The sequence below is a fragment of the Apteryx mantelli genome, chromosome 1, assembly GCF_036417845.1.
Source record: "Apteryx mantelli isolate bAptMan1 chromosome 1, bAptMan1.hap1, whole genome shotgun sequence".
Lineage (NCBI taxonomy): Eukaryota > Metazoa > Chordata > Aves > Apterygiformes > Apterygidae > Apteryx > Apteryx mantelli.
This window is the reverse complement of record NC_089978.1, coordinates 84,886,732-84,911,015: the sequence shown is the minus strand read 5'-3', so window position 1 is coordinate 84,911,015 and position 24,284 is coordinate 84,886,732. Positions and strand designations below refer to the sequence as shown.

The 24,284-nt window shown below is 39.0% G+C and overlaps 1 protein-coding gene across 5 annotated transcripts in view; it reads left to right on the top strand.

The window, feature by feature from the left end:
• GEMIN8 (gem nuclear organelle associated protein 8) overlaps positions 1–23,279 on the top strand; it is a 28,436-nt gene extending 5,157 nt beyond the window's left edge. For all 5 annotated transcript variants that reach the window (XM_067296785.1, XM_013951477.2, XM_013951492.2 and 2 more), the window contains 3 exons: positions 461–497; positions 3,161–3,602; positions 21,205–23,279. In XM_067296785.1, coding sequence (XP_067152886.1) covers positions 495–497; positions 3,161–3,602; positions 21,205–21,461 — 702 coding nt within the window. In that variant the 5' untranslated portion in view covers positions 461–494 and the 3' untranslated portion in view covers positions 21,462–23,279. The remainder of the gene's footprint in view (positions 1–460; positions 498–3,160; positions 3,603–21,204) is intronic.
• The last annotated feature ends 1,005 nt before the right edge of the window (positions 23,280–24,284 follow it).

Sequence of the window (24,284 nt, the reverse complement as noted above, 5' to 3'; positions counted from 1 at the left end):
GTGCTGTCAAGATGGGTTTAGGCGTTTTGCTGAAATTGCTTCTTTTATGGATCTCTCTATGTAGATGCTGCTAAAAAGAGAAAATGGTGTGCTTCATTTAAGTCTATGATGTTATGCCATTAATTTAGAAAATAAAGATTGTAGAAGTGTAAGTTGTGGGAGAAAGTGGAAAAGATAAGGGTAATGAAATAAAGTGTATTCTTCAGTCCCAGCATTTTAGACTACATTGTGGTAAAAGGCTCCTTTTTAACCTTCATATTGTATTGAGGAATTTTAAGGACTGAGATTATTACTGAAGCTAATCAACAGCCATAAATAAGAGACTTCAACTAGCCACAGCGAGGAGGGGTATTTAATAACTATAGGCCATAGTATTCAAGTTTATTAAAATGGATTCATTATTTGTGGCCATCTTTGTATATATTTTTATGAATTAAAAAAATACTATTTTCTTTTCTAGTTTATCTTGATCACCGGAACAAACTCCACAAAAGATGGTAAGCAGTCTTTATGGGTGTCTCTGTGATAAGCTAGTCCTATATGTAGGAAATGCATATAAACACTTTTACTGAACTGTCAATACAGGCATGTACAAATTATATATGAAAGGAGCTAAACCGCATTCAAAATAGAATTCAGATTACAACACTATATGATTTGTCTACCCTTGGGAAGACTCCAGAGACATAACAGGAAAAATAACTGAGGATGTTGCTCATTTGCCTTAGATTTATAACTTTTGTTCACTTGAGGAAATCTCTTATTTCCATTTATTTCACAGCTGAAAAAGCACAGACATAGAACTAAGTTAGACTTTAAGATATTCCTTTCCTTTCTCCACCCCAATGTAAAACATTTCCGTAACTTTTCTTTTTGAACAGATGTATTTTTAAAATTCAAATGTAAAAGAGGTTTTCAAGGGTCACTTTGAACAAAAAAAGCCACAAAAAGTATTTGGACAGGCACCAGCATCACAGTTCTGCCTACATGAACTGGCTTTTTGTCTTCCTTTCCCTGAAATTAACAACTGGAGCTAGTCAGCTAGGCAAATCAGCCAGCTGGATTCCAGAGCTTTCAGTAAAGTTGTCAAGGCCCTCTTTAGAAACATTTAAAAAGAACTGAAGATAACTTTTGAGCTCTAGAAGAATGCATTGTCCTCTTCAGAAATATATAGAATGTATGAGATCTCTACTTTTGTCAAGCTGCATGAACTGCTCTATTATGTTCCAAAACTGGATTTTTAAGTAGTGGAAAAAAATAAGCAAAGTGTTCTAAAACTAACCTGTGAATGTATCAGATTTGACAATAGGACGTTTTCATCTGACTGCTGAAGAATGAGGAGTCAGTCTGACATTCTTAAGCAAAGCAAGAACAATAAATAAGGAAAACATTGTACGATCCTAGTTTTAGGTGGTTGGATGATTAGGAATGGGTAAATTCTTTGTGGAAGGTAGATGATTTTCTTGCACCCACTCATCTTGGGAATAAATCTTCTGAAATGAGTGGTCTTGTAGCAGGGCAATGCTAGACTAAGAGGAAAATCAGCCCTATAAAGTCTCACTTCCATGAACTGTTACTTTTCAGGAAAGATAATTTGGGTGTTCTAATCGCATGGCTGAACCCCATAGCCCCTCACAGATAGGATGCAATTTTTGATCAGAGTTTCCTGAGCAATGTATTTTTGTATTGTTTTTTCTCCAAGAAATATACTGGCTGGAGATCTTTTGTACCTAAAATCACTTAGCGATAACCTTGGAAAGAAACAATAATCATAGACCTCTTCTAGGGTAATGGGCTCAATTTTGCAGAAAGAAGGGACAGTTATTATTGCAAACTCCAGCATTTGCATTATTGTCTGAGAACCAGGAAGTGAAAACAAATATAAGTAAATGAAATTAACCTCATGTGGTATTGCCAGCACTGAATGGAAAGTATTTCTTAAGTTTGTTTAATACCCCATCCTCCAAGAGATCATTCTTTTAAGGCTACAGAGTGGTGCCAGTTCAGATCAGGAAAACACATTTCAAGAAAATTTTTTATCTTGTATGTTTCTTAAAACTAGTAAAGGACCATAAATGTCACTTTCACTTCTGAAAACCTCAGCTAATCTTCCCATAGTTTGAGTATATGCCAAAGCATGGTTTAACTAAAATTCTTCTGATTTAAAAGTACAGGCATTCCATTTTGGCCCTGATAGAAGCTTTTCTCTGGAAGTAAGGATGTGAAAAAAGCCTCACTTGCCATGTATGTTCTGACTGCATTCTAGGCCCTAGTTTACCACAGGACTTTCTTTAAGAGCTTCAGTGTCCCTCCTTTTTGAGAATAGAATGAGGCAGGAGAGAAAATGGCCTGCAGCAGGGGGATTAAGGCTGGAAGGACTGGAATTCTTGGTTGCTGGTGAAATATGAACAGAGTGAAACTATGCTGTTTCAGGTAAAGTAAGATTAGCTGGAGGACAGGAGATAATGTGTTTCATTTTATCCCTGAAGACCTATCTTTCCATGTATTTTATCATTGGGACTTTATGACTCCTTTTCATATGTTGGTTGCTGATAAGTGCAAAAGGGAGATTTACTGGCAGCTCAGCACTTGGCTAAATACAGTCTTGTTTTTGATCAAAACCATGATGGATATATGAACTTGACTGAATTGCCATTTGACCTTTTCTTTGAAACTTATCTTGGCAGGCAGATGGAGGAAATGTGTTATGGATAAAATTAATGCCTTTGTTTAATATGGAGGAATTTTAATCTCTTGTGTTTTCTGTCTGTGGATTTGGAAGACAGGTGTAGGTTGTAATGCATACACCTTGGAATGATCCAGTTCTTGCAATTCATGGTGAGCAGTTAAGGAAATGTGGAATACATCCACTTCCACCATAGTAGCAGGAACACTTGGGAAAATACCTTCTGCATACTACTACTTTATTGGCAATTCTTTATTGGTAGTTGATGAGGAAAAAACAGTCTCTTGTAAGAGTAATAAAGTGTAATGCACTTGCACGGTATTAATGCTTATCATTCTCATTCAGATATACATTGTTTATCATAGAAAAAGAATGACTGATGACTAAAAGGCAAACTTAGGGCTTGCTTTTACAGTGTTTCTCCCCTCAATTACTGTTTGCTTTCTCTTTTTTTTTTCCCCCCCTGCTCCCCAGGAGAAATTGCCACAGGAAGACACTGAGCCGTGGTATTTTCGGCAAGTGTATGCAAGATACTGGAAGCACTATGATCTAGCCATGCGCTGGATGCATAAGCATCAGAAAGCCTACAGGAAAGCCATGGAGCCCTTCTATCACTTACCGTGGCATCCTTCTGCAGCCTCTCCAAGTAGCCGTTACTCAGATTGGGATGGAAATGACCTACCACGTACCCGCAACTGTTTTTCCAGCTACAGCCCATGTGGCAGAGCTAAGTACCATGGGGGAGCTCAGCAGTACAGGGGTGCCCACCTAGAGAGGGAGGATGCTGAAAGGGACTCTGAAATGGAGGAGGACTCTGAGTCCGAAGAGGAGATAGAATATGACTTGAGTAACATGGAGATCACAGAAGAACTTCGCCAGTTTTTTGCACAGACAGAGAGGCACCGGGAGGAACTGCGTAAGTCCATGTTTGTTGTATATTTTCTGGTGCTTGGTGGCCATCACATTGGGTGATGGATAACTTCAGTGTTTAGAGTATTTGTAACAATTTAAAAAAGTAGGGGACACTGCAAATGAGTAAGCCAGACAGAATGAACCAGGCAAAACTCGTGGGTGCACTTAGGTCAGTACCATTCGTTAGAAATAAGGCTCAGAAAATGTTTGAAGGTTTTTCTGTGACAGAGAAAAGATGATGACTGTAAAGAGGAGAAGACAATATTCATCTTCAGTTCTGAAGAAAATTTGTCCATGGGTAGAATGTTCAGTGCCCTTCTTAATTGCACAGATGGCACTGCTATTTCATTTCAGAATTCATTCTCTTAGGAGTCACTCGATGAGTCTTTTGCAGTTTCTTGCCTTCCTTTTCTAAGTATCCTTTGGTTTATCTCACAAAGATTTGCTTAAATTTTAAAACAATATTTAATCAGTCAGCTTTTCCATTAAAAGTATATATACATATACTTGTATTTCTAAATCCAAAATTAATTCATGCCAAATTTTAAAACTAGAGTTTAAGATTTAGGTTAGCCGGAGGACTTTTTTAATGGTATTCAATCTAAAATATTGTCAAAACTACAGAATTTTTAAGGTTAAATCTAATTACATGATATATCTCTGAAAGGGGAACCCAGAGGAAGCACTTTACTACACCCTAGGGTAAACCTCAATGTACTTTATGATATGGATCAGCTATTTTATTTGTTGTTCTTTGGCTAACCCAACAGCAAAATTCCAAGACCTGTCTCTACTTCCCCTGCATCCTTCAGGTCCTCTGCATTCTGTACTGTATCAGAAGTTTTTCTTTGTTTTGTATCTTGATCTGGACACAAGTCCTTAAGCAGGGGACATAAGACAAAGACTTGAGATTTTTTTCAGGTCTTGATTCTCAGAGTTATTGGTCAATTTCATTTCTGTGAAATCTTAAAGGAAATAAAGGATTATGTTGTACTTTATTGACAGTTTACTTCATATACAAATGTTGCAGGAAAATTTATTATCTGTTTTAAGAAAACAGCATGATGAAAGTAATTCTTCCCACGTAAGTCACATAGGAGATACCCACAATGCTGAATAGAACTTGTTCTGCATACTGAAAGAGATGCTCTAAAAATGCAAAATAAAGGCAATGATTGGGAGGGAGAGTTAAAATTACATTTAATTCTTTGATCAGAGGGTATCTAGTGAACTGACACACCCCAGCTTAACTTCATACTTCCTTCAGTGTGACGCACAACTTCTCTAGTTAGCAGAGGAATGCAAGTTACGGAGCTCAGAGGTAGTGCCTGACATGCAGCCCTTTCTCCTCAGCATAGTTCTGCTTTTGCAGAATGAGTTTGCTGTTCTCTGTTGAAGTGTTCCTTTGAAGAGGTACAGGATGCTTTGAGATGCATGGCTAAGTCTAGAAATGCAGTACGCTTTCTTTGGGTTTATTCTGTCTTTATGGTTAGTGCTGTTTAAAGGTGTGTTAGTGATTAAAGTTGTATGCTGGAAATTGGGAAATCTGGGCTCAGAGACTCTTTGTCACAAATATCCTATATAACCTTGGTATTGATATTTTATGTCTTCCTGACCTCTCACTTGCTGTTCTTGCTAAAAATATGATTTGATTCTTTACGATGAGCAAGTGGATCAAGAAAAGGCTTGTGACTGAGAACAGAGAGATTTGACCCTTGTTCCTTCTGCCACATAGGTACTTGGAACCTTTTGGAATAATTAGGTCTCAACCCTGTGCCATTTACTAGCCTAGTTCTGGGTAAATGTAATTCCATTCGCTTCAGTGACAGTATTGCAGATCTTGGTGCAAATGAAAGCAGACTCTGGGAAAGCAGACTCTGGCCTTTAGTTTCTGTGTTCCTCAGTTTCTTTGTTGTTTCCCTGGTAAAGTGATGATAATAATTCTTCAAAGCAAGCAAAAATTAAACAAGTACAGTGCTTGATTTAATTGAAACTTAAAAATGTTACAGAATTCTTTGGTGAATGGTGCTATCTAAATGCTAATTTTGTCAGTAATTAAAAATACAATATGAGCTTTTGCAGAAATAGTTTTGTTTCTTTCAATGGGGAGGAAGGAAATGAAATACATTTTTAATTCTGTTGAAGTTTATCAGAAGAAATAATATAAGCAGCAGCAGGAGAAGAATATTCATTTTCCTGATGGTGTGGAAATGGTGAGCTGTATGGAGACCCTGTTGAAGGCAGTACTACTCCACTTTTATGAGATAGCGTTATTCATTATCCTGGGTCTGTTTCTAAGCAAAATGAAATTTAGGGGTTCATTAAGCTGAGATCAATGACACTATCAGGTTATATCTTTCATAATGTGTTGAAGAATCATTTTAGCTTTTTTATTGATCCTCAAGGAAAATGGAGATAATGCAGATACACACAAAAAACACAGTTACTTAATATTTTCTCTCTGACACCTTTACTTTCAATCCCGAACTGTAGGTCTTGGGCAGTAATCCTCCACTGTATGAGTAGATCTGTAAAGGAACTTGGGCACTGTAAAGCTCAGCAGTGCCTGAAATTTAGGCATCCATCTCTGAAAGAAACATTTATAATGTTGAGATAAGAGTTTAAGTTTTCTCTAAACTGAGTGGAAAGTTTTGGACATGTCAGAGGAGAATACACAATAGCCACCTTGATAAACGGACAAAGTACAAGGCAGCTGTTAGGACGTGTTAAGGGCAGGGCTGTGCGTGAAGTTTTCCTTCTCTGACATAGACAGAGGGCTCCAGGTGGAGTTCCCAGCCTTTGACCTCTGCACCTTGCTGTGCATTTGGAAGCAGACACCTGGTTTGCTCTTGTTTTAAAATGAATGCTATGCAAAAACTTGCTATATGTTAATTGACAACTTACTGAAGTGTATGAAGGTGTGTGGGAAACAAATAGCAATGGGCCAAAAAGAAAGGGGAATTTCACATGTAAGGAAGAGGGTACTGGTACAGAGGGTAGAGGACTGATTTATCTCTGAAGGATGACTGCCATTATTCTGGTGCTTTTGAAGCCCTGCAAAATTAGGAAATACTACACAGCCTTAAGGCAGCATATTTTGGGCATATACATGATGGAAGTCTTGATTTACCAAGTTAGATATGGTTGATTCCCCCACACAAGCCATGTCTCATCCACATGTGAAAAGGTAATGAAATGGACTAAAATGAATCCTAGTTCATGTCAAACTCTCGCTTCTAATGCCCGATGTAGAATCTGCTGGAGATAGCAGTGATCACTGACATCAGCAGAGAGGATCTCACAAACTCTTAGTGTGGAAGACTTATCAGGGTGAAGGTGGAGGCAGGAAAGGCAGTTGTGTCTGGATGGTGGAATACCAGTATTAACATTAATTGCAAAGAGAAGAGTTGGAAAGTGAAGGAAGCTGCCATGTCAGACTGACAGAAGAAGAAAAACAGGTTTATTTCATTTTTCAGTAACTACCACAAACTTCAAGAACATGCGGATTTCTAAATTATGTACTAAATTTTGTTTTCGCAGTGAGCATTTGCAGTGACTCACTGACTTGTACAGTAAAGCCTTTGAAACTGGCAAACTCTGAGTCTCTCTGCATGATTTAACACTTCAGCAGGGAGAGCTTTTCACAAACAGGTTTTTTTGGTCTTTGAATTCAGGTCAAATTCTTCCTAGTTTTTATATTATGTCATGTGTTGCTGTCAAGTTATGTGTTCCTGGAATGCCCCAAACTAATTGTGAGCAAAGTTTTACTGTATGAACTCAGTGAGACACATTAATGCACAACAAACCTATCCCATGCTCTAGATATACTGCAAACAAAGCCATTCAGTTAAAATCCCTTACAGACAGTTTAATTTCTTTTCTACAGTAGGTTATAAAGAATCTTCAGTTATTTCTTCATATGCAACCATAGTGATTCCATTATTTTATTCTTTTTTTCTGTAGGTGTCAGGCTAGCCTGCTGTTTTGGTTCTTCATATAACTGGTGATCCTAATATACTTTGCTTCTTGGGGTTGTTTTTAGTTGCATTTAAAAGTCTTCCCTCAGGCTGGTGAAAAGCATGAAGTCATTTTTCTGCATTGTCATACCTGTCAGACCTAGCTAGTGTACTTTGATTCCCCAAGCATCCTGGATGTAAAGGACAGAATACAGTAAGTAGCCTTTTTATATTTGCAAGTAGCTTTTAACAATTAAAAGGACCAAAAACCAGGAAAAGAAAATTCCCAGGTCTAACAGCTTGGTATATTGTCTAGTTGCACATATTTTATTTATTACACTTTTAAATTTAGCCTTTGAAATATGTAGTTTGTCTTTATGCTGGTTTTCTTTTTTCCCTTTTTTTACATAAATGGTATTAAAGAGAAAATGACTAATGTAATTGACTTAATACAGCATTACAAGTGCATAGAGAACCATTCTGTAGTAGTCAACAGGCAATGAGATAGTGTCCTTTAGTTAAAAAGAGAGAAGCAAAGGAAGCTGCAGTCACATCAGTTCATTACTGAAGGATATTAGTCTGTCAATTGTTAATGCCATGACTAGTTTTTTCCATTAAAGCCTCTGTTTGTATTGCCAACACATACCCTCCAGCTTCTCCCAAAATAATATTGCCTAAACTTAAAGTTTTCAAGCCAGATGGAAAACCGCTAAAAAAAATGAAAGGCATTGGTGAACGAAGATGCTTGTCTCAAATCTGCAATTTGTAGGGTTTTTTCCCTTCAGGTATCTTTCTCTCTGAAAGATGACTGTTGCCTCTGCCTGTTCCATGAAGTGAGGGTGATGGAATTTTCCATGTTTTTAACTTACTTGAATAGCACCAAATCCATGAAGCTTTTGATTTTATTCTTCTTTAAAGCCTTTGTGGTGCTTTGGAAAATACTGACTGCTATGCAGGTTGTTTGCCACCGTGGGTTTTTTCCTTTTTCCTTCAGTTTGGGTAAATGCTTCTCCCTGTTTTTCCTCTGCCTCTTTTCCACCAGACTTGAGTTCAGATTCTTATTTTTGGTCTCCAGCATCTCCTTCACTTCTGCTGTACCCTAGTCTGTCAAAGCAGTGTAGCAGTGCACTATATCTGACCTTATAAATGTCTGCTTGACTTTCATGGCTTTACCAGCCCTGTTTCACATGAACAAAATCTTTTCACTGAATTGTTGAAACTTCTGAAGAACGTCTATGACATAAGTTTTCTCTGCAATGTGTGTGGATGCTTAAGAGATGGCTTTGAGACATGTTCTTTCGTGAACTGAAGAAGAAATGTGGAAACCTCTCCCTTTGTACCATATCCTTGCTCTTGAGGATTGAACATTTTATCAGGCTTGCATTTGTAGACTTCTCTGTAACGTTTCAGAAGTAAATGATGTTTCCTGTAGCAGCAGAATCTTCTCGAGTGTACACACTGTGTCCAATATAGAGGTTGTGTTATTTCGTACTGGAAGCCAAGAGCAGGAAAATGCCTCCCTGAGAGGGAAACAAGGAAAAGTGCCACAATTTTCACCATGTTTATATTGGGGGGGGGGGGGGGAACTGTACTTGCAAAAATACAGATTCTGAATTGCATTTGGAAAGCAACAGTTGTCCATAGTTTTATATCAGTTTCATAAAGGACAAAGTTTTCTTTGTACTAAGAGCATCAGTTTGGGAACACAGACTTTCCTGGAGTATTTTATAGTCAAGAAAATGTCCTTGGATCTCATACTTGAAATAGAGCTTGTACTTGGAAAAATGTATAGCTTTGCTATGCACTGAGGCTGTGGGCCTATGACTTTCCTAGCAATTCAATGCATTCTGCAAGCGGTGGGCATTATGCTATAAAGGTGTACCTGCTGCTCTAAGAATTAATGGAAGAGAGACAGTAGATGGCTTGAGGTGCTGCTGAGGAAACAGTGAGCTTTCTGCATTACTGGACCAGATACAGTTCTGAAGTGGCTATCCTTTGCTGCATGCTCAGGAGAGTCATGTGAGGGTTAATATATAGAACTGGAAATTGGGATATGTAAAGTCTTGTTTGTTCTTTGCCTCAGGCTGAGACTTTAACAGTGCAGACATCCCCTAAAAGTATATAAATGCGAGACCAGGCTTTCTGTCATTTTACTGTTAGGTGCTAAGGGGTGGCCCAAGTTGGAGCTTGGAGGTGGCGTGTCTGAGGGTGCTGTGGACTGCACCCTCATACACGCAACCTGGGCATTGTGGTGGAGCTGAGCCCTGGAACACTGCTGCCCTGTCTGCCAGTGGCCACACTGGGCTCAGCTCTTCCTGAGCACACTGCAGGTGACTGATGCTTGAGTTGCAGCAGGTTTATAGCTGGCTGCATGGAAGAAGCTCCTGTGGTTCAGCGTACCTGTAGGGTAGACACTGCTTTAAGAGGAATGCCAAGGTGGCAAGCATCTCCATTTCCTCCTACATTTGGTGGAAATGAAGAATGTCTCAGTGGCTGTCTTGTTAGGAGAATATGAAACTTTAGAAACCTGTGCTTGAATATGTCACCCTTTTTGTCTGCCCCAGTGTATTCCCAGTAGTACAATGGAGATAGTGCATACCTCAGGTGGTTTGTTGAGAGGCTCAACTTGTTCATGTTTATAAGGGATTTTGAGTACCTCATCTGGAAGTAAGCAAAAGGCTTGAGTGGTAGAAGAGCAAAGCGTATGGTCTGAGAAGAGTTGTTAATCCCAGCCTTTTGCTTAACTGTTAAATTAGATGTTATCTCCGTGACCAAAAGACATGCTGTTGAACCTACTTTTACTGAGAACTGGTGCTGGTAACTTCATGAAGGCAAGTCTGCCTGCTTACTTATTCCATTAGCATCTGCAGCTGCTCTGAGTGGCTCCACTAATTTTCTCTTCATTCTTTGTCCCTGCAGGGGAGCCTGTGAAAGCAGCTGCAGCTGCTATGGAAAAGAGCAGGTGAGACTATTCTGACAGACACAGCACTAGAGAAAAGCAGTATAAAAGCTGCTCTGTGCTAGCCGCTGGTCTCAGGCAGTCTGTGTTCACAGTTAATGTACTTTTCCATTGCCTCTAAACTTTGTTGATTAGTGGTTCCATGTAGGTGCCACATGCAGCATTTCTGGATCGCTGAAAGGTTTTATTTTAGGAGAGAGCTCTGACTCAGTTCTGTGCTGATGATTCTGAATTCATACCTCTTCAGCATGATACTCTCAAGTGACAGTCCAAGGGACAGAGCATGGGAACAAAGTATCTCAAGTATTTAACGTTTGAATTTTTTTTTTTTATAAACCTCTCATACAGATTTGCTTGAAGACACGCAAGTTACCCCTGCTAATTTTAATAGGGTTTCATTAATGCCAAAACTTCAGAGACACCATTTGCTTTTCAGTGTCTTTCACTGTTTGTTGGTCTTATCAGAAACATTCAGATGGAATTTTTGTCTATTGTCATAATGGAATTGTTGGAGCTCTGGAGGCAGAAAGTGAGATTTCAGAGACTTCTGCCTGGGTCTTTTCGAAACTCACTTCCTCACATGCTCAAAATCAAGTGAGAGAGATGGACAGAGGCTGTTAGGCTACCCATCTCGGACATGGGTGACCTTTACAGACTTCCATCATGGCCTTGCACATGTCACGTGGGACTGGAGCCACAAAAACTTTCAACATGGGTGGAATTTAGAAACAGATATCCAAAAGAATAACTTTTCTCTTCCAGCCATGCCTTCAAAGTAAAGGTGAGCGAGTCATTCATACCCAAAGAAAGACATATCTTAAACCTCAGTGTGCAAGGGAATGTTGTCAGTCTGTCTTTGCCAATGGCTGGGTTAAGTACCTGAGCTGCCTTGTGATGCGATCTTCTGTGAATCCCATTCCAGGAGATCTAAATCGCCTTCTGTTCTAGGAGTTTGTGCCCAGAGTTGCTTTGTGGATTTTGACCTATAATATGGGGCTAATAGCCCTTCCCTACCTCTCAGGAACACACCATGTGAAGTACTCAATACAGTTTGATCCAATTGTTCATCAGTGTTATAACTGTTATTTGCCTCCCAAGTACTAAAACCTGTTTACCCAGTGTCAGAGCTTTCCCCTGATATTTTCAAGGAAGTACATTTAAGTTGTCAAAACACCATTCTGCAGTGCACTGAAATCGTGGCGGCAATGTAAAATAAAGAATAAATCTTAAATGGGTATTTGTACTGAAATTAGATTTGTACTGAAATAACATGGATATTACACTATTGATTGTTATTGTTCACGTTTAGCTGGATGAGAACCTTCTGGGTTTAATTTCATTTGCAATTGCTGAAATGGTGGTTGTTGCTCTAAAAGTTGGCTGTGTATTCACACAGAAATTGGGGAAACTTTGCCAAGGCATGTAGATCTCTGAAGAATGTTTTGGGCCTTGATTTTAATATGGTTGTTCATAGATGCTAACAAGCCACACTGCTGTTCTCTTGCTCTGGACAAGCCTTGCAGATCACATTCATTTCTAGGGGGTCTGCAATTTCTGAAACAATTGCTGAGCAGTAGTAAAGCAAATGCATTGGAAGACTTGCTTTAAAATTCTTTAGTAGTTGTTTCTTTGGGATTTTTGGCCAGTGGCTTGGTGGGAAGGAGGCTGAGAAACTCTGGAAGAATCCAGACTATGAGACTGCATCAAGTGTGGCATATTGGTGGAGGAGGTGTTGAGGTGGTAGCTAGAAGAGCATCTGGCCAGCTTGGGTGGAGTGCATGAAGAAGTATCTGCCTCTTCCTGATTTCTCAGTTGTTAAAGCTGGTGATATGTAGTTATCTGCGTGCCCTGGTTTTGCATTCTTTCCTTGGCATCATCTACTAACCTCTGTTTTGAACAGGCTGTTGGCCTCAATGGGCTTTTGGTCTGATGCTCTTCTTATGTGAAGTCTTCTCTTCATCAAGTCACTTTCACTTTCTTCCCGTATGAATTGCCCCATTGAAATCACTGAGGGGAGACATGGAGCTCACACTTGCTAAGAAGTGTTGGTATTAATTTTCTAAGAGGCAGAATGCCAGCTGCCTTTTTGAAAGGAGGCAGTGCTTAGACTTATGCTTCCACAACGGACTCTTGAATTATTTCTAGTGTCAAAAGTACAACAGAGGCACATCTGGAATTTTCCTCTGGAGTATTTTCTGTTTTTCTATTGTGTTTTTAGTCCTAAGTGTAGTAATTAAACTTGGATATTTAAGTAACTCCATTTAATATACTAGAATGCTGAAGTGATGCTAGGTGAAAGGCAGTATCGAAAACAGAAACCAAGGGTTTAATATATATCTTGTTTGTATGCTTCCTAGTATTGCTCTTAAACTCTTGTGACGGCTTGAAAGTACCAATTTGTCAATCAATATTGATGCCTGTAAGTAATATTATTTAGCAGAGTAGCAATGGGAAATAAGTGAAGGTCAGAAGGAAACTCTTAGCCCTTTCTTTTGCAAGTTGTGATATACTTTGCTGATTTCGTTAGTTTGACCTTCTGTCCAGATGCCCCTTACAAAATGATTGGTCAGGCTGCCCACTGTAGCTTACCAGTAGCATGACAAACATATGTGTTTACCTGATGAGATGAATTTTATCTGGATCAGTGTTTTTATTTAATTCTGCCTGTCTGCAGTAATATTGACTAAAGGAGCTGCTGTTTAACTGAAATGTTGGTTCATAGCCTGAATATATTCTGCTTTCTTTCAAAAAAAAAAAAAAAAATGATTGCAGTTTATCAAAAGCATTTAAAAAACAAAGATTTTTTTGAAAACAAAGTCATGGATTTCCCTGCATATATTATTGAGTTGCTTTGCCATATCTTAAAATAAAACAAACTTGAATTCAGCAGTGTCGTCTGTGGCTGGAGTCAGGAAAGGAATTTCAGTGTAAAGTTCTAATGTGAGAATTTTGATCTAGAAAGCTGGTGCAAGCTAAATCTTTTTTCTTACTCTTTTTTCCTCCTCCTTTCCTCCTCCCCTCCCTAGCACTCTATACATCATGGAGCACTTTCTTCTAAGTGCATGTACTTAATTTCTATTCAGAGCACATGTAAAAGCTGTCTTGGTAGTGAAACCCATGTTTCTTCATTGTTTTCCTTTTTTTTTTTTTTTTTTAAGAAACACTTCTGCATTTGAACGTTTCTTTGAGAAGCTGAAATGTGTTCGGTCTCCTCTGCCTGTGTGATGTATATATGTATGTGTGTATACAGATACAGTTATATATAGATTTAAGTAATCCTTCTGTTTGCTCTAGCACTGGTGTCTTTGTCTGGCGTCAGCACTGTTGCCATCAGTGACAGATTGGAGCTGTTTTGGGGGATGGGAGCCCAGAGTCAGCTGGTCTGTATCTAATCTTATTGCTGTAGGCTTGATCCTTACTAGAGGCAGCTGCCAGCACCTGATCCTGCACTAATTTCTCAGTAGTGGTCAGCAACTTGCTGGCTTTTTAATTCTGTCAGATGACACAAGTGTGCAGTCTGGATAAATTTTCCAGCAGTCTATGTGTTTTCTTATGTGGATATTGGTGTCTGTGTGGTGTAAGTGATGCAGAACCTTGGTTACATTGGGCTCACCTGTGTATTTTGTTTCCTCTACAGCGCTGTCAGAGATGTATATATATATCTGAATATGGATTATGTTTAGAGCACTATAATTTCTACAGCAGGTTTTCACTTAAGGTTCCACCAAGCAAGGTGATTTCTTAATATTTATTAGTTTTGACTGTTTCAATTAATTTTGTTGTTGGGGATAAGAAGATCCCTTCTTAAGGGTTTTGTTGTGGTAGGGAATAGAAGAAAATAAAAGAAAGGTTATTTAGCTGGACAGTAACAAGTATAGCCTATTGCTAGTAGAAAAAACACAAACCTTCAAGTCCGTACTTACATCTAGGATCTTTGACAGTTTATTTTAGAGACAGCAAGACAACCCTTCTGAGTTCTTAATCCTATTTGTAAAACAGAAATTAGCTGCTTTAATCTCCTCTTAACTGTGTACCTTTTTGCAAGTTATTTAACCCATGGCTTTCAAAATAATGTGTGAAAATTAATCCGTCAAAACCCTCTGGCAGGTAGGAAAGTGTTAGGCTCATTTTACAGATTCATTAGCCTGAGGTATGATGTGGTTAAGTAACTTAAGAGTGATATGGACCGCTCAGTAGCAAAACTGGAAGTGGAACACCTCGATTCTAACTGCATTTCCTGGCTTTCTAATCACTTTGATTTCAAAGTTAACATTTAGCCACTTGCTGCCTTGGTAAGTAATTCAGCCTTGTTTCTACAGAGCTTTACTCTTTAAAATTTATAGAAAACATCTATTGCAATGAAAGAGAAGATATCTAACTCAATACTCTGGACTGGAAAAAAACTATTTTCTGTCTGCTCTGACAGCCTGTTGCAACTGCCCCTATCTTAAGGAGTATACTTTCTTTCCTTAGACTATTTCCTGCTTTCACTAATAGCTTTTCAGTCAGGCTATGGTTCAATTAACATTTCTCAATGTCAAAGCCAGGTTAAGCAGTTCCTCTTCCTAGCCTTTCACTCCTGCTCCCATGCTACCCCTTTAGTTCAGCATGTGTGGTGCCAAGACATTGTACTGTACCAGAATTAAATATAACAGTTCTTTGTAGAAATCATCGTGTGGCCTCATAGACAGTTGTCCTGGCATCCTTGAGGGGTTTGGGAGCTGGAGCGTGCAGCTAAGGGAGAAGGAGTGGAGCAGGAACTGCATAAGCCAGTTCTGTAGCTGAGAAAAATGTCCATGGAACCATAGTTTCAGACTGCTGCAAGCCTGCCAAGGAATCACATCTGCTTTTACTTCAAAGCCTGTAACAGAATGCTTTCTTTTTTTCTTGAGAGTATTGCATTGCTTATAGAAAGTTGTAGTGAAATATTCAATTACTTTTAACTCATTCCCTCCTCAACTAGCACATGGGAAACCTATCAGCATAGAGATACTCATGTTTTTAATAGCTTTAGCATTTGTGATAGTTCTGTTTCATGTTTGGTCATCACAGTGGTGGCTGAGAGCTAATCTGTGCAGGCAACTGCTCCCAAGCAAGATCACTGTTAATCGAGAATAGTGTTTTCAAACCAACTACAGCCATTGATTTTTCTGCATAGATTAGACTGCTGATACAGTAAGACATGGCCTAACTGTCTGTACTTCTTTGATGATCAGACTTTACCTGTTAGAAATGGGAAGGGAGAAGTTATATCATCTGTAATTCTTTTGTTACATTTTTTTTTCAAGCAGAACATTTTAATGAGAAGCTTAAATGCAAGTCTGTTTTTCCTAAGCCAGCTCACAGCTAGAATGGTGCTTTTCTGCTGCTATAAAATCATCACTCTCTTCTTTCAGTACATTTCTATAATTTCTGTAAGTTGTTTAGTGTTTTTAAAGTAATCCTCCAGCAAACAAGACAACGCTCTTTTCCATAACCCTGAATATTTTATCTTTACAGATGTGGGGGTAAGTCAGTTGTTTGTGTCTCACAGGCTCCCTGCTCATGAAGACTCTTGTCCTGCAAAGCTTTGCACTTGATAAAGAGTAATGCTTGAGATCTCAACCCTCTGGAAATCTATAGCTCTGTAGATCTTTAAAGAGCTGAAATTAAACTCCTTGAAGATCCTGTTTACAAAATCCTCAGTTTGAAATCCTTATTTTGTTGGAATTCCTCAAGGTAAAGATAGTGGGCTGCCCCATGGTATACCTTGTTCATGCAAATACTGGCATAATAAAATGGTCTGATGCTATCACTTCAGAAGATCTCATATGTAAGTAAAGCTTATATGTAAGTAAAGCTACTTAGCTCTTCCAGGGAGCTTGCATCGAGAAGCCTGCATGGGAAGAATATTTAACACAACAGATAGGCTTGTGGGAAGTGGCATTCAAAGACCAAGAACTAGGTTTTTAATCAGTAGAAATGAGTAGTGTCTGACTGTTAGTGTGTGCTGCTCAAATCGGCTCAGGTAGCGTTTAAGAGAAGATGAGAAAGCTCAGAAAGTGCACATGCCACAATAACAGAAAATCATTCATTATTTGAAATAAGCAGACAAATACATGAACAGGGGTATAGGTCAATATGAAATCACAGAAAAGAAAAAGGAAGAAAATAAAAACAGATCAAGGCTGGGGAAAGTGAAATATTTCCCTGAAGAATAATGTGCTAACTAAGCAAGAAGTTGAAAGTCAATTAAGGAGAAGCTATTTGCCACTTTTTCTCTTGCCATAAATATTATTGCGTGTGGCAGAGTCCAGAAACACCTAAATAACTGTGGAGAAGGCTGCCTTTATGAGAAATGTTGCTAAATTGCATATTATCACTGGCTACAGTGAGCTAAAGGCTGGGTATATAGATATTAAGAGCTAAAAACAGTACAAGAAACCACACAGTGCTGGGTATGAATCTGTCATTAAAAATCTAACATAGATAATTACCCTCCTTGCTTTTATAGCTATTTAATGTTGAAAAGTCTCTTCATGAAGACTTTCTCCAAATAAGAGAAATTACTTGGGTTTTGAATTTGGGTTTTGTTTTGTTTATTCAGAGGTAAATTTCAGAGAGGACTTTTTTTTGATTACTACTTAAGCTTCTTAAAGGATATTACAAACAAAGAAGAGTGAAGTGGATCAAAATTACAGAAAGTATTTAATGTTCTTTTTATAAAATAGGAGAAATGAGGGACCTGAGCTTTTGAGGTCCCTTAGGAAAAATTGCTTTCGTCTTGAGAATGATCATAGTCTTGCAGAAAGTAGGTAAGAGGGCATTTGTGTCCATATGAAGTTCCAAATGCAAGGAACAGCTAGCAGATTAGTTACTGTTCATCCTGCCTTTGGCAGTCCTTGAGGATGGACATAGCTATCTATACTGGTACACATTTCTTTTCACCTAGTATACCCCAAATTAAAAGTCATTATTCATAGCAGGTAGAAAAAGTGAAAAGAGCTTCTTTCAGAAGGCCTGGAATCACTGATGGTGTCCCAAGATGCGGTGAAGTGAGTTGCGTAAAGATCTTGCTACTCCTGAAAGAAGAAAGCAAATCAGCTATTTACTGTGTTTGAAAAAAGGTGTCTCAACTGGTTTGGGCCAGACAATGATGACCTCACAGCAGAACTGTATTTAGCAGGAATAAGTTCATTCTGAAAAGAGCTTCGAGAGAAAAGAGTCTTTGGAGAGAAACGGAACTCACCAATTATAAAAACGTCAGCGATGCTTATTCTTTGTACGGTAACCAGACAACACCGTAGCTGGCTGCTCAGCTTTTTAACATTTGCAAAACATGGCTCCACAATTCGGGGAAGCTTGCCAGTAGTTGAATTTGAATGCTGCAAAGGAAAGCACATTTATTTTAGTCTATGTGAAGTGGAAGGAGGAACTACTCAAAATTGTGTAAAACTGTTTGTTTCACATTTATTCTATGGCAGCACAATGACTTATGAATTTTGGAGCATGGAACTCTGATTTTAGAATGAGCCAGGGACTTCATTGCTACAGTCTGAGAATTAGTTTTATAATAAACCTTGCTACCTAATTCATAAAATAATATTTGGTGTTTGCTTCAAAGAAATTCTGGATGCTTCCATAGGTTATTATTGTTATAAGCAGCTTATTATTTTATTTTTCCATTGTCAGATTCTTGTTGTCATCTTTCTCATGAAGAGGTAATTGCACACTTAGCACAAGTGGCATTGCTGTGTTTTGTTTTTAAAGTAAATCTTGATGTAATGGAAAGAACACAGACTTACTGCAACTAAGAGCAGTTCTACTTCCCAGCCACTGCCCCACCAAAGAAAGCTGAGTGTGCATTTTAACAGGACAAAACTTTCTCTGCCTTCATCTATTACTTATCTCTGTGTTTGGCTAGAAATACTGCTTTTGTGAAAGCACTAGTTTACATACTGGTTTGCTTCCATGGCTTCTCTTTTCGTAATTATCCATGATGGCAAACAGTGCCCTCACTGATGGTGGATTTTGTCATGATTGTATCTCCCACAAATAACTGATTTGAAACTACAGCACCTTCCACCCAGCTGTCAAGTGGTATTACTAGCAACAGCTGCCCTCTTCTACATTCAAATTCAGCCTCCAGTACAAAAAGCCATATGTCCTTTTCACAGACTTCTGTCCCCGGCCTCTCCGTGGATTCTGTAAAGCACTAGTTTTAAATGTCTGAGGCTATGTAATAGAGTTGCTCTGGGAAATTTTTAACCAATAGCTGTGAAATAATACAAGTTAGGTTAGAAAGTCAAGGGCAGTATGTCTAATAAGTATAAAATAAAATGTATACTCTGAAAGTTCATTAGGTAATTCTGAGAGTGGAATCAAAATTGCTACCATTTTGATTGTTAACACTAGGATCTGCAGGTTTATAAACCGTTCTGTTTGTGCCCCAAATGGAGATTTATGTACACAAAACTGTAATTCACTCATCTGTCATAAAACTTTTGCTAAAAACTCATTAAATTTCCAAACAGAAGCATTCATTATAAATCCCCAGAGAAATTAGTGTTTCTTAAGTATCGTTGTGTGCAGTGAGCTATCACGGGGCATTCTGAGGCAAGCAAATGAGGAAGCAGTTGTCTCTAACATGCAGCTATGAAACTAATGGATAAAAAACTTCCATCGGCAATACAGACGTATAAGGAATCATCTTTGTGGCCCAAGAGAGCCAACCAATGCGAGTTCAATTCACAGCCCTGCCAAAGTTTTGCTGTGTAACCTATAGTGGGAGACATTGTTTCTCCAGCACAGATTTTTCTTTTTTTGTCTAACAATATTCAGTGTAATTTGCATTGTTTAAATCAAGCTTATGCCTAAAAGCTTGCTACCTAACTGTGGGCAGCCTGATGTCCTAGTAAGCGTGTCATACCGGGCTGCAAGTGACCTGCATAGCCACAGTCTGAGAGCTACAGCCTGTCCTCATAGTGCTGGGCTCTCATTAGGCAGCATTACTTCTTCTAAATCAGACCTTCTGGTTAAAATGGCCTGACACCAAATAAATCCAATCCTTCCAAAAACACATATGGACCCAAATGTATGTTTCCTCATGAATTCTGGCAAAGCAGGACACTTTGGGGATGTGCCCTTAAAACAAAATCACTGGAAGTGGAACATCTCTCCGGAATGGATTGCTAATAAACCCTCAAGCGCTCCTGCCCTTCCGCTTCCAACACAAAACTGTGGATGGTGTTTGAAATGGTGGGACTAAAGCTCTCCCTGTCCCTCTCAGAGAAACAGATGCCAGAATTGAAGTTTCAGATTATACTGTTTAAAAAAATCTGTTTTCCATGACTGAGGTACGGGGGATAATTTGTTTAGTGAGGCCGACACTGTCAGTTGGCTGCTCTCTACAGTACTTTCCAGTGTAAAAATAAACTGCAGATGTTTGACACAGATGTGTCAGGATACTTAATTGCTGTTTGGGGTTTGCAGGTGTCATGTGTTTTATGGGAGTTAAATCTCTGTCTTGGGGGAAGGAGGGAAGAGGTACATGGCACCAAACACAGAGAAGCATGTGCTGTATGTGACTGATATATCTTGATCTGTGGATGCTCTGTCCCTTTTGTTATTTAAGAAGAACTTGTTCTCGAGCCCATTTGTTCCTTAGTAAATAACATTAGTAACGAACTGTTTCTGTGATGGAAATGTTGAGAACCATCACCTGTTATTGGTTGGTGAAGGAGTTAAACACCTGGCAGGTGATTTTGTTCATCTTCTAGGAATGTCCCTGTAAGAGGGGTTCTTTTGTAGCACTTTGCTGTTTTAACAGCATACCTTATTGTCTTGCTGGAGGGTTATTTGTTCAGTCAGTGCAGCACCTGCTGAGTGGAGCTAATTTTGGACACACAAAATCATCAAGTCTTGCTTCCAGATTGGGCTTGCAAAAGAGGATTTTTGATGGCAGATTGGTCCAAGTCTTTCACCCCTTTGAACTGTTCAAATCCTCTTTTAAAGATGGGCTGCAGGGATTTATGTTGGGCTTTGTTTTGTTTTGTCTTTAAAGCAATAGCGATAATGCTGTCTGTTTTGAACTTTGCAAGACTTGAGGAGTGAATGAGGTTGGCTAGTGTGTCTAAACACAATGTTTACAGTTGTGTTTCATTGGCTACACTTGATGGCTGGCACTTGTATGACAGACTGGTTTGTTCATTTTCATAGAGTAGCAGCTGATTACATTTTCTGTTGGCCATGGCTCTGCTAAAGTTACATTTTCCTATGCATCATTTCATTGTCTCAGCTGCTAAGTAATTACTTTGGAAACCAACTCTCTTGCATTTTTTTTTCTTTTCAAAATACACATATGATGGGGAGAAATGAAGCAATGCTGATTTTTACTTTTTATTATTAATACAGAGATTTTCTGCAGTTTCAGGTGTCAATTCCAGGATCATCTTCCCTTCTTCTCACAGCTTCCAATCTGATTTGGTTACACTGTTTAGCAGGAATTTGTCATTATGCATAATGAATACAAGCATGACAAGTAATGTGCAATTTGTTTTGTAAGTTGTGGAAGTAAGCTGCATTCTGGAACACGTGGCTCTTGGCTCTCTAGACCCAGCACAAATTTGAATCTGTAATATTTAAAAAGTTAAACCAAATTATTACTGGTTGGTAGATGAGTAATTTATGTCTCCTGTGGTTTATTTGTCTAGGGAAACAGCAGCAGCTGGAAGCTGAGCACCAAGAAATGTATGTGGAAGCTGATCATGACCTTCACATGAAGACGGGGCGTTCTGTGCAGCCACCTGCCGAAAGACCTGGGGAGAGGCGAATGGCAGAAATGAAGAAACTCTATGGTGCTGGAGCTGCCAAAATCCAGGCGATGGAGACTGCCTTGCAGCTTACCTTTGATAGGAACTGTGACAAAAAGCAGCCCAAATACTGGCCTGTTATTCCCCTCAAGCTGTGAGTACCCGGACTGTGCTCTGACCTGGCACAGAGCTGTAGTGATGTGTACCTCACTCAGTCTGTGCAGCTGAAAGAACAAATAGCAATTTTTGCTTTTGGTTGGGTGGTTGGGGTTTTTTGTTGTTTTTTTTTTCTGTTGGGGGGATAGGAGAGAGAAGGAGGAGGAATGGTTCTTTACCCTATGTTCTTTTTATACTGTCTGTCAGTGATAGTCACAGTCCATTCTACATACATATATTGTCAAGTTATAAAAGGAGGGACAGTAATATTTTACCCATCTAAAGCCATAGTTTCTCTCATTTGATGCCAGCCTGCCTTGACTGTGCTTGTGAGAAATGTAGCACTATTCATTTACACTCAGTCAAATTTACGCTGGAAAAACTTAAAGCAATGCCAAAAAAAAAAAACCAATATGACTTGTCTGCCCTTCCCATTTAGGAAAGTGAATAGTTCCAATTTTATATTATTATTTAATATAGTAGCTTTTGGATCCCATTTAACACAGCACAGCTTGAATTGTTGTGTCTGCTAATCTTTGATTTTTGGGAACCGGGAGCCCATTGGCCTAGATACAACATATCAAATTACTATAGCCCAGCCATTTGAATTCTTTTTCAAAGGTTTATAGTAAGTCAGGAAGTTTTTCTTCCAGACTGATACTTAGCTGGCAGAAATTCAGCCCTAAAGCAAAATTATACAGAAAAATGTTTTAAGGAAAGGGAACAGAAAAAAGTGCCTGACATGGCACCCTCTGTTAGAGGTCTGTTTAGCAGAAGAGACCCTTGAGAAGAAAAAGCAATACTGGGGCCAATGCCAACAGTGATTTTTGCCATTTTAATAAAAAGCATCTAATTGGTTTGATGCTTTAAAGAAAAAGAAGAACTAGTCTGGTAGCCTAAGGGTACATCTGTACACTGTATGTGCAGGCTGGAAGCTGTGTAGCTGTGAGAGCTATGTTCACTTCAGGTGCAGCTTCCCAGTGGCAATCTTTGTGTTGTATGCACACAGCTTAAACATAGGCAGATTAGATGTGCCTCTCTGTGAGTTCATCCATCTGCACAGGCTGTTTAGCTCCAGTTCTGTCACCCTTTACTTTTGGTCATTTGCCCCACTAGTGGCTGGTGTGGCGGAGTGAGGCACAGCTGGTCTGTTTAAGAGAAGCAGAATTAGCCCCTTAGTACTGGTGACTCCTTAGAAAATGGTACCCTGAAAACTCATTCCAAAAGCTTTCTGCAAAGCACTGCTCCTCCATATCATTGTGTGCTGAAGATCTGTAGTTTGTGTTACATAGCATTTCTACACCAAGGCAAAGGAAAAATATACTGTTTTAATTCTCATAAATATTCCTGTATCCTTTTGGGAACAGAAAAAGTTGCAACTGAAATTCTTACAGTAATTCATGCCCATTGGGTCTTCTGTGTCTCTGTAGCACGTGTAGTTTGTAACACACAGCTGTAGTTGCTGTGCCCTCTGCAGCAGCCAGTTACATCAGAGCAAATCTGAAGTGCAGTTTTGAATCTCCTTGATCTTATTAGTGTTACTATGTTTTTAGAAGCACTATTTTTATTTCAGTTCCACCTCCTTCATTTTAGTGTGATGAGAGGGAGTTAAATTGAACACTGAAATTAAAAGCCCCCAGCCTCCAAGGCTTGTTACTGATGTGACTGATCTGAAAAACTCACGTGTGGAAAGAGAGAGAAAAGGGTTGTGGGTGATAGTTCTGCATTTGTCTTCACTCTTGTTTTTGGAGCAGTTTGTCAGAAGTTCAGTGTTTTGTTTGGGTTTCTCTTTGTTGACCAAATAAATTCTCTTCGTAACATCTTGTAATTTATTTTTTTTAAACAAACTTCCATACTTCTCTAACACTCCAGTTGTCGGATGCTAAAGCTTTCTCTTCACTGCTGTGTTTAAGGAAGGTTGCACTGTGAGCAAATGCAGTTTTAACATAGTGAGAAGCACAAAGAGTGTTGACAGAACTTTCACAGGAATGCTGATCAATGCCATGCATACGTGGTATGGTACAAAGTGAATGAAAGCTTTTGCATCTGCAGGGGGAAAGCCCTGTCCCAGATCATATGCGTAGATCTCTGAGTTTCTCTTTGAAATGTGCTTCCACTGTGGTGGTCATTTCTCCCCTGTGCAGTTCCTTAATTTCTGCCCAATCTCCAGTTCTTGTCTTGGATGTTTCTGCAACTTGTTCTGCTAGCAGAAGCAGAAATTCTGGTATCCCAAAGTATTTGTAGAGACCTCATACAAGGCAAACTTTGCATTCCTTTCCCACTTCAGATAGAATACACAAGAAACATCCTTGTCCTTACTGTAATTGTTTGTAAGGGGTTTTAATCTGTTTAATGAGATTGAAAGTAGAGAGACCTGGACATAATGTTCCCAAGGAATCATGTACATCCTAAGGCCTCAAAGAGAAGAATACACTGTTGCAGACTTAAGTTGCTTTTGAAAGAATCTCTTTACTGCTCCCAAACCTCAGGGGACAGGCTGTTGGTGGTGGTTGGCCAGGAATCCCATTTTGCTGGTAGTTTGGTGAAACTTGGAGATTTTCTGATGCAGTTGTTCTTATTCCATCTCCCCTGTCATTTTACAATTCTAAGAAATATCTCGCATAAAAACATCTGATCATGGAAGCAATACAATTACAACTCAAAAATGCTCATTCAGTGATGCTGTCTGTAACATTTCCTATCTTGCACATATGTATTATGCTGCAATCCTCAATTATGGGACTGCATTTTTTCCCCCCCAAATATGATACTATGTAAGCCTCTTGAATAGAAGACAAATGCAATGTTATGGACTTGATTCTTCC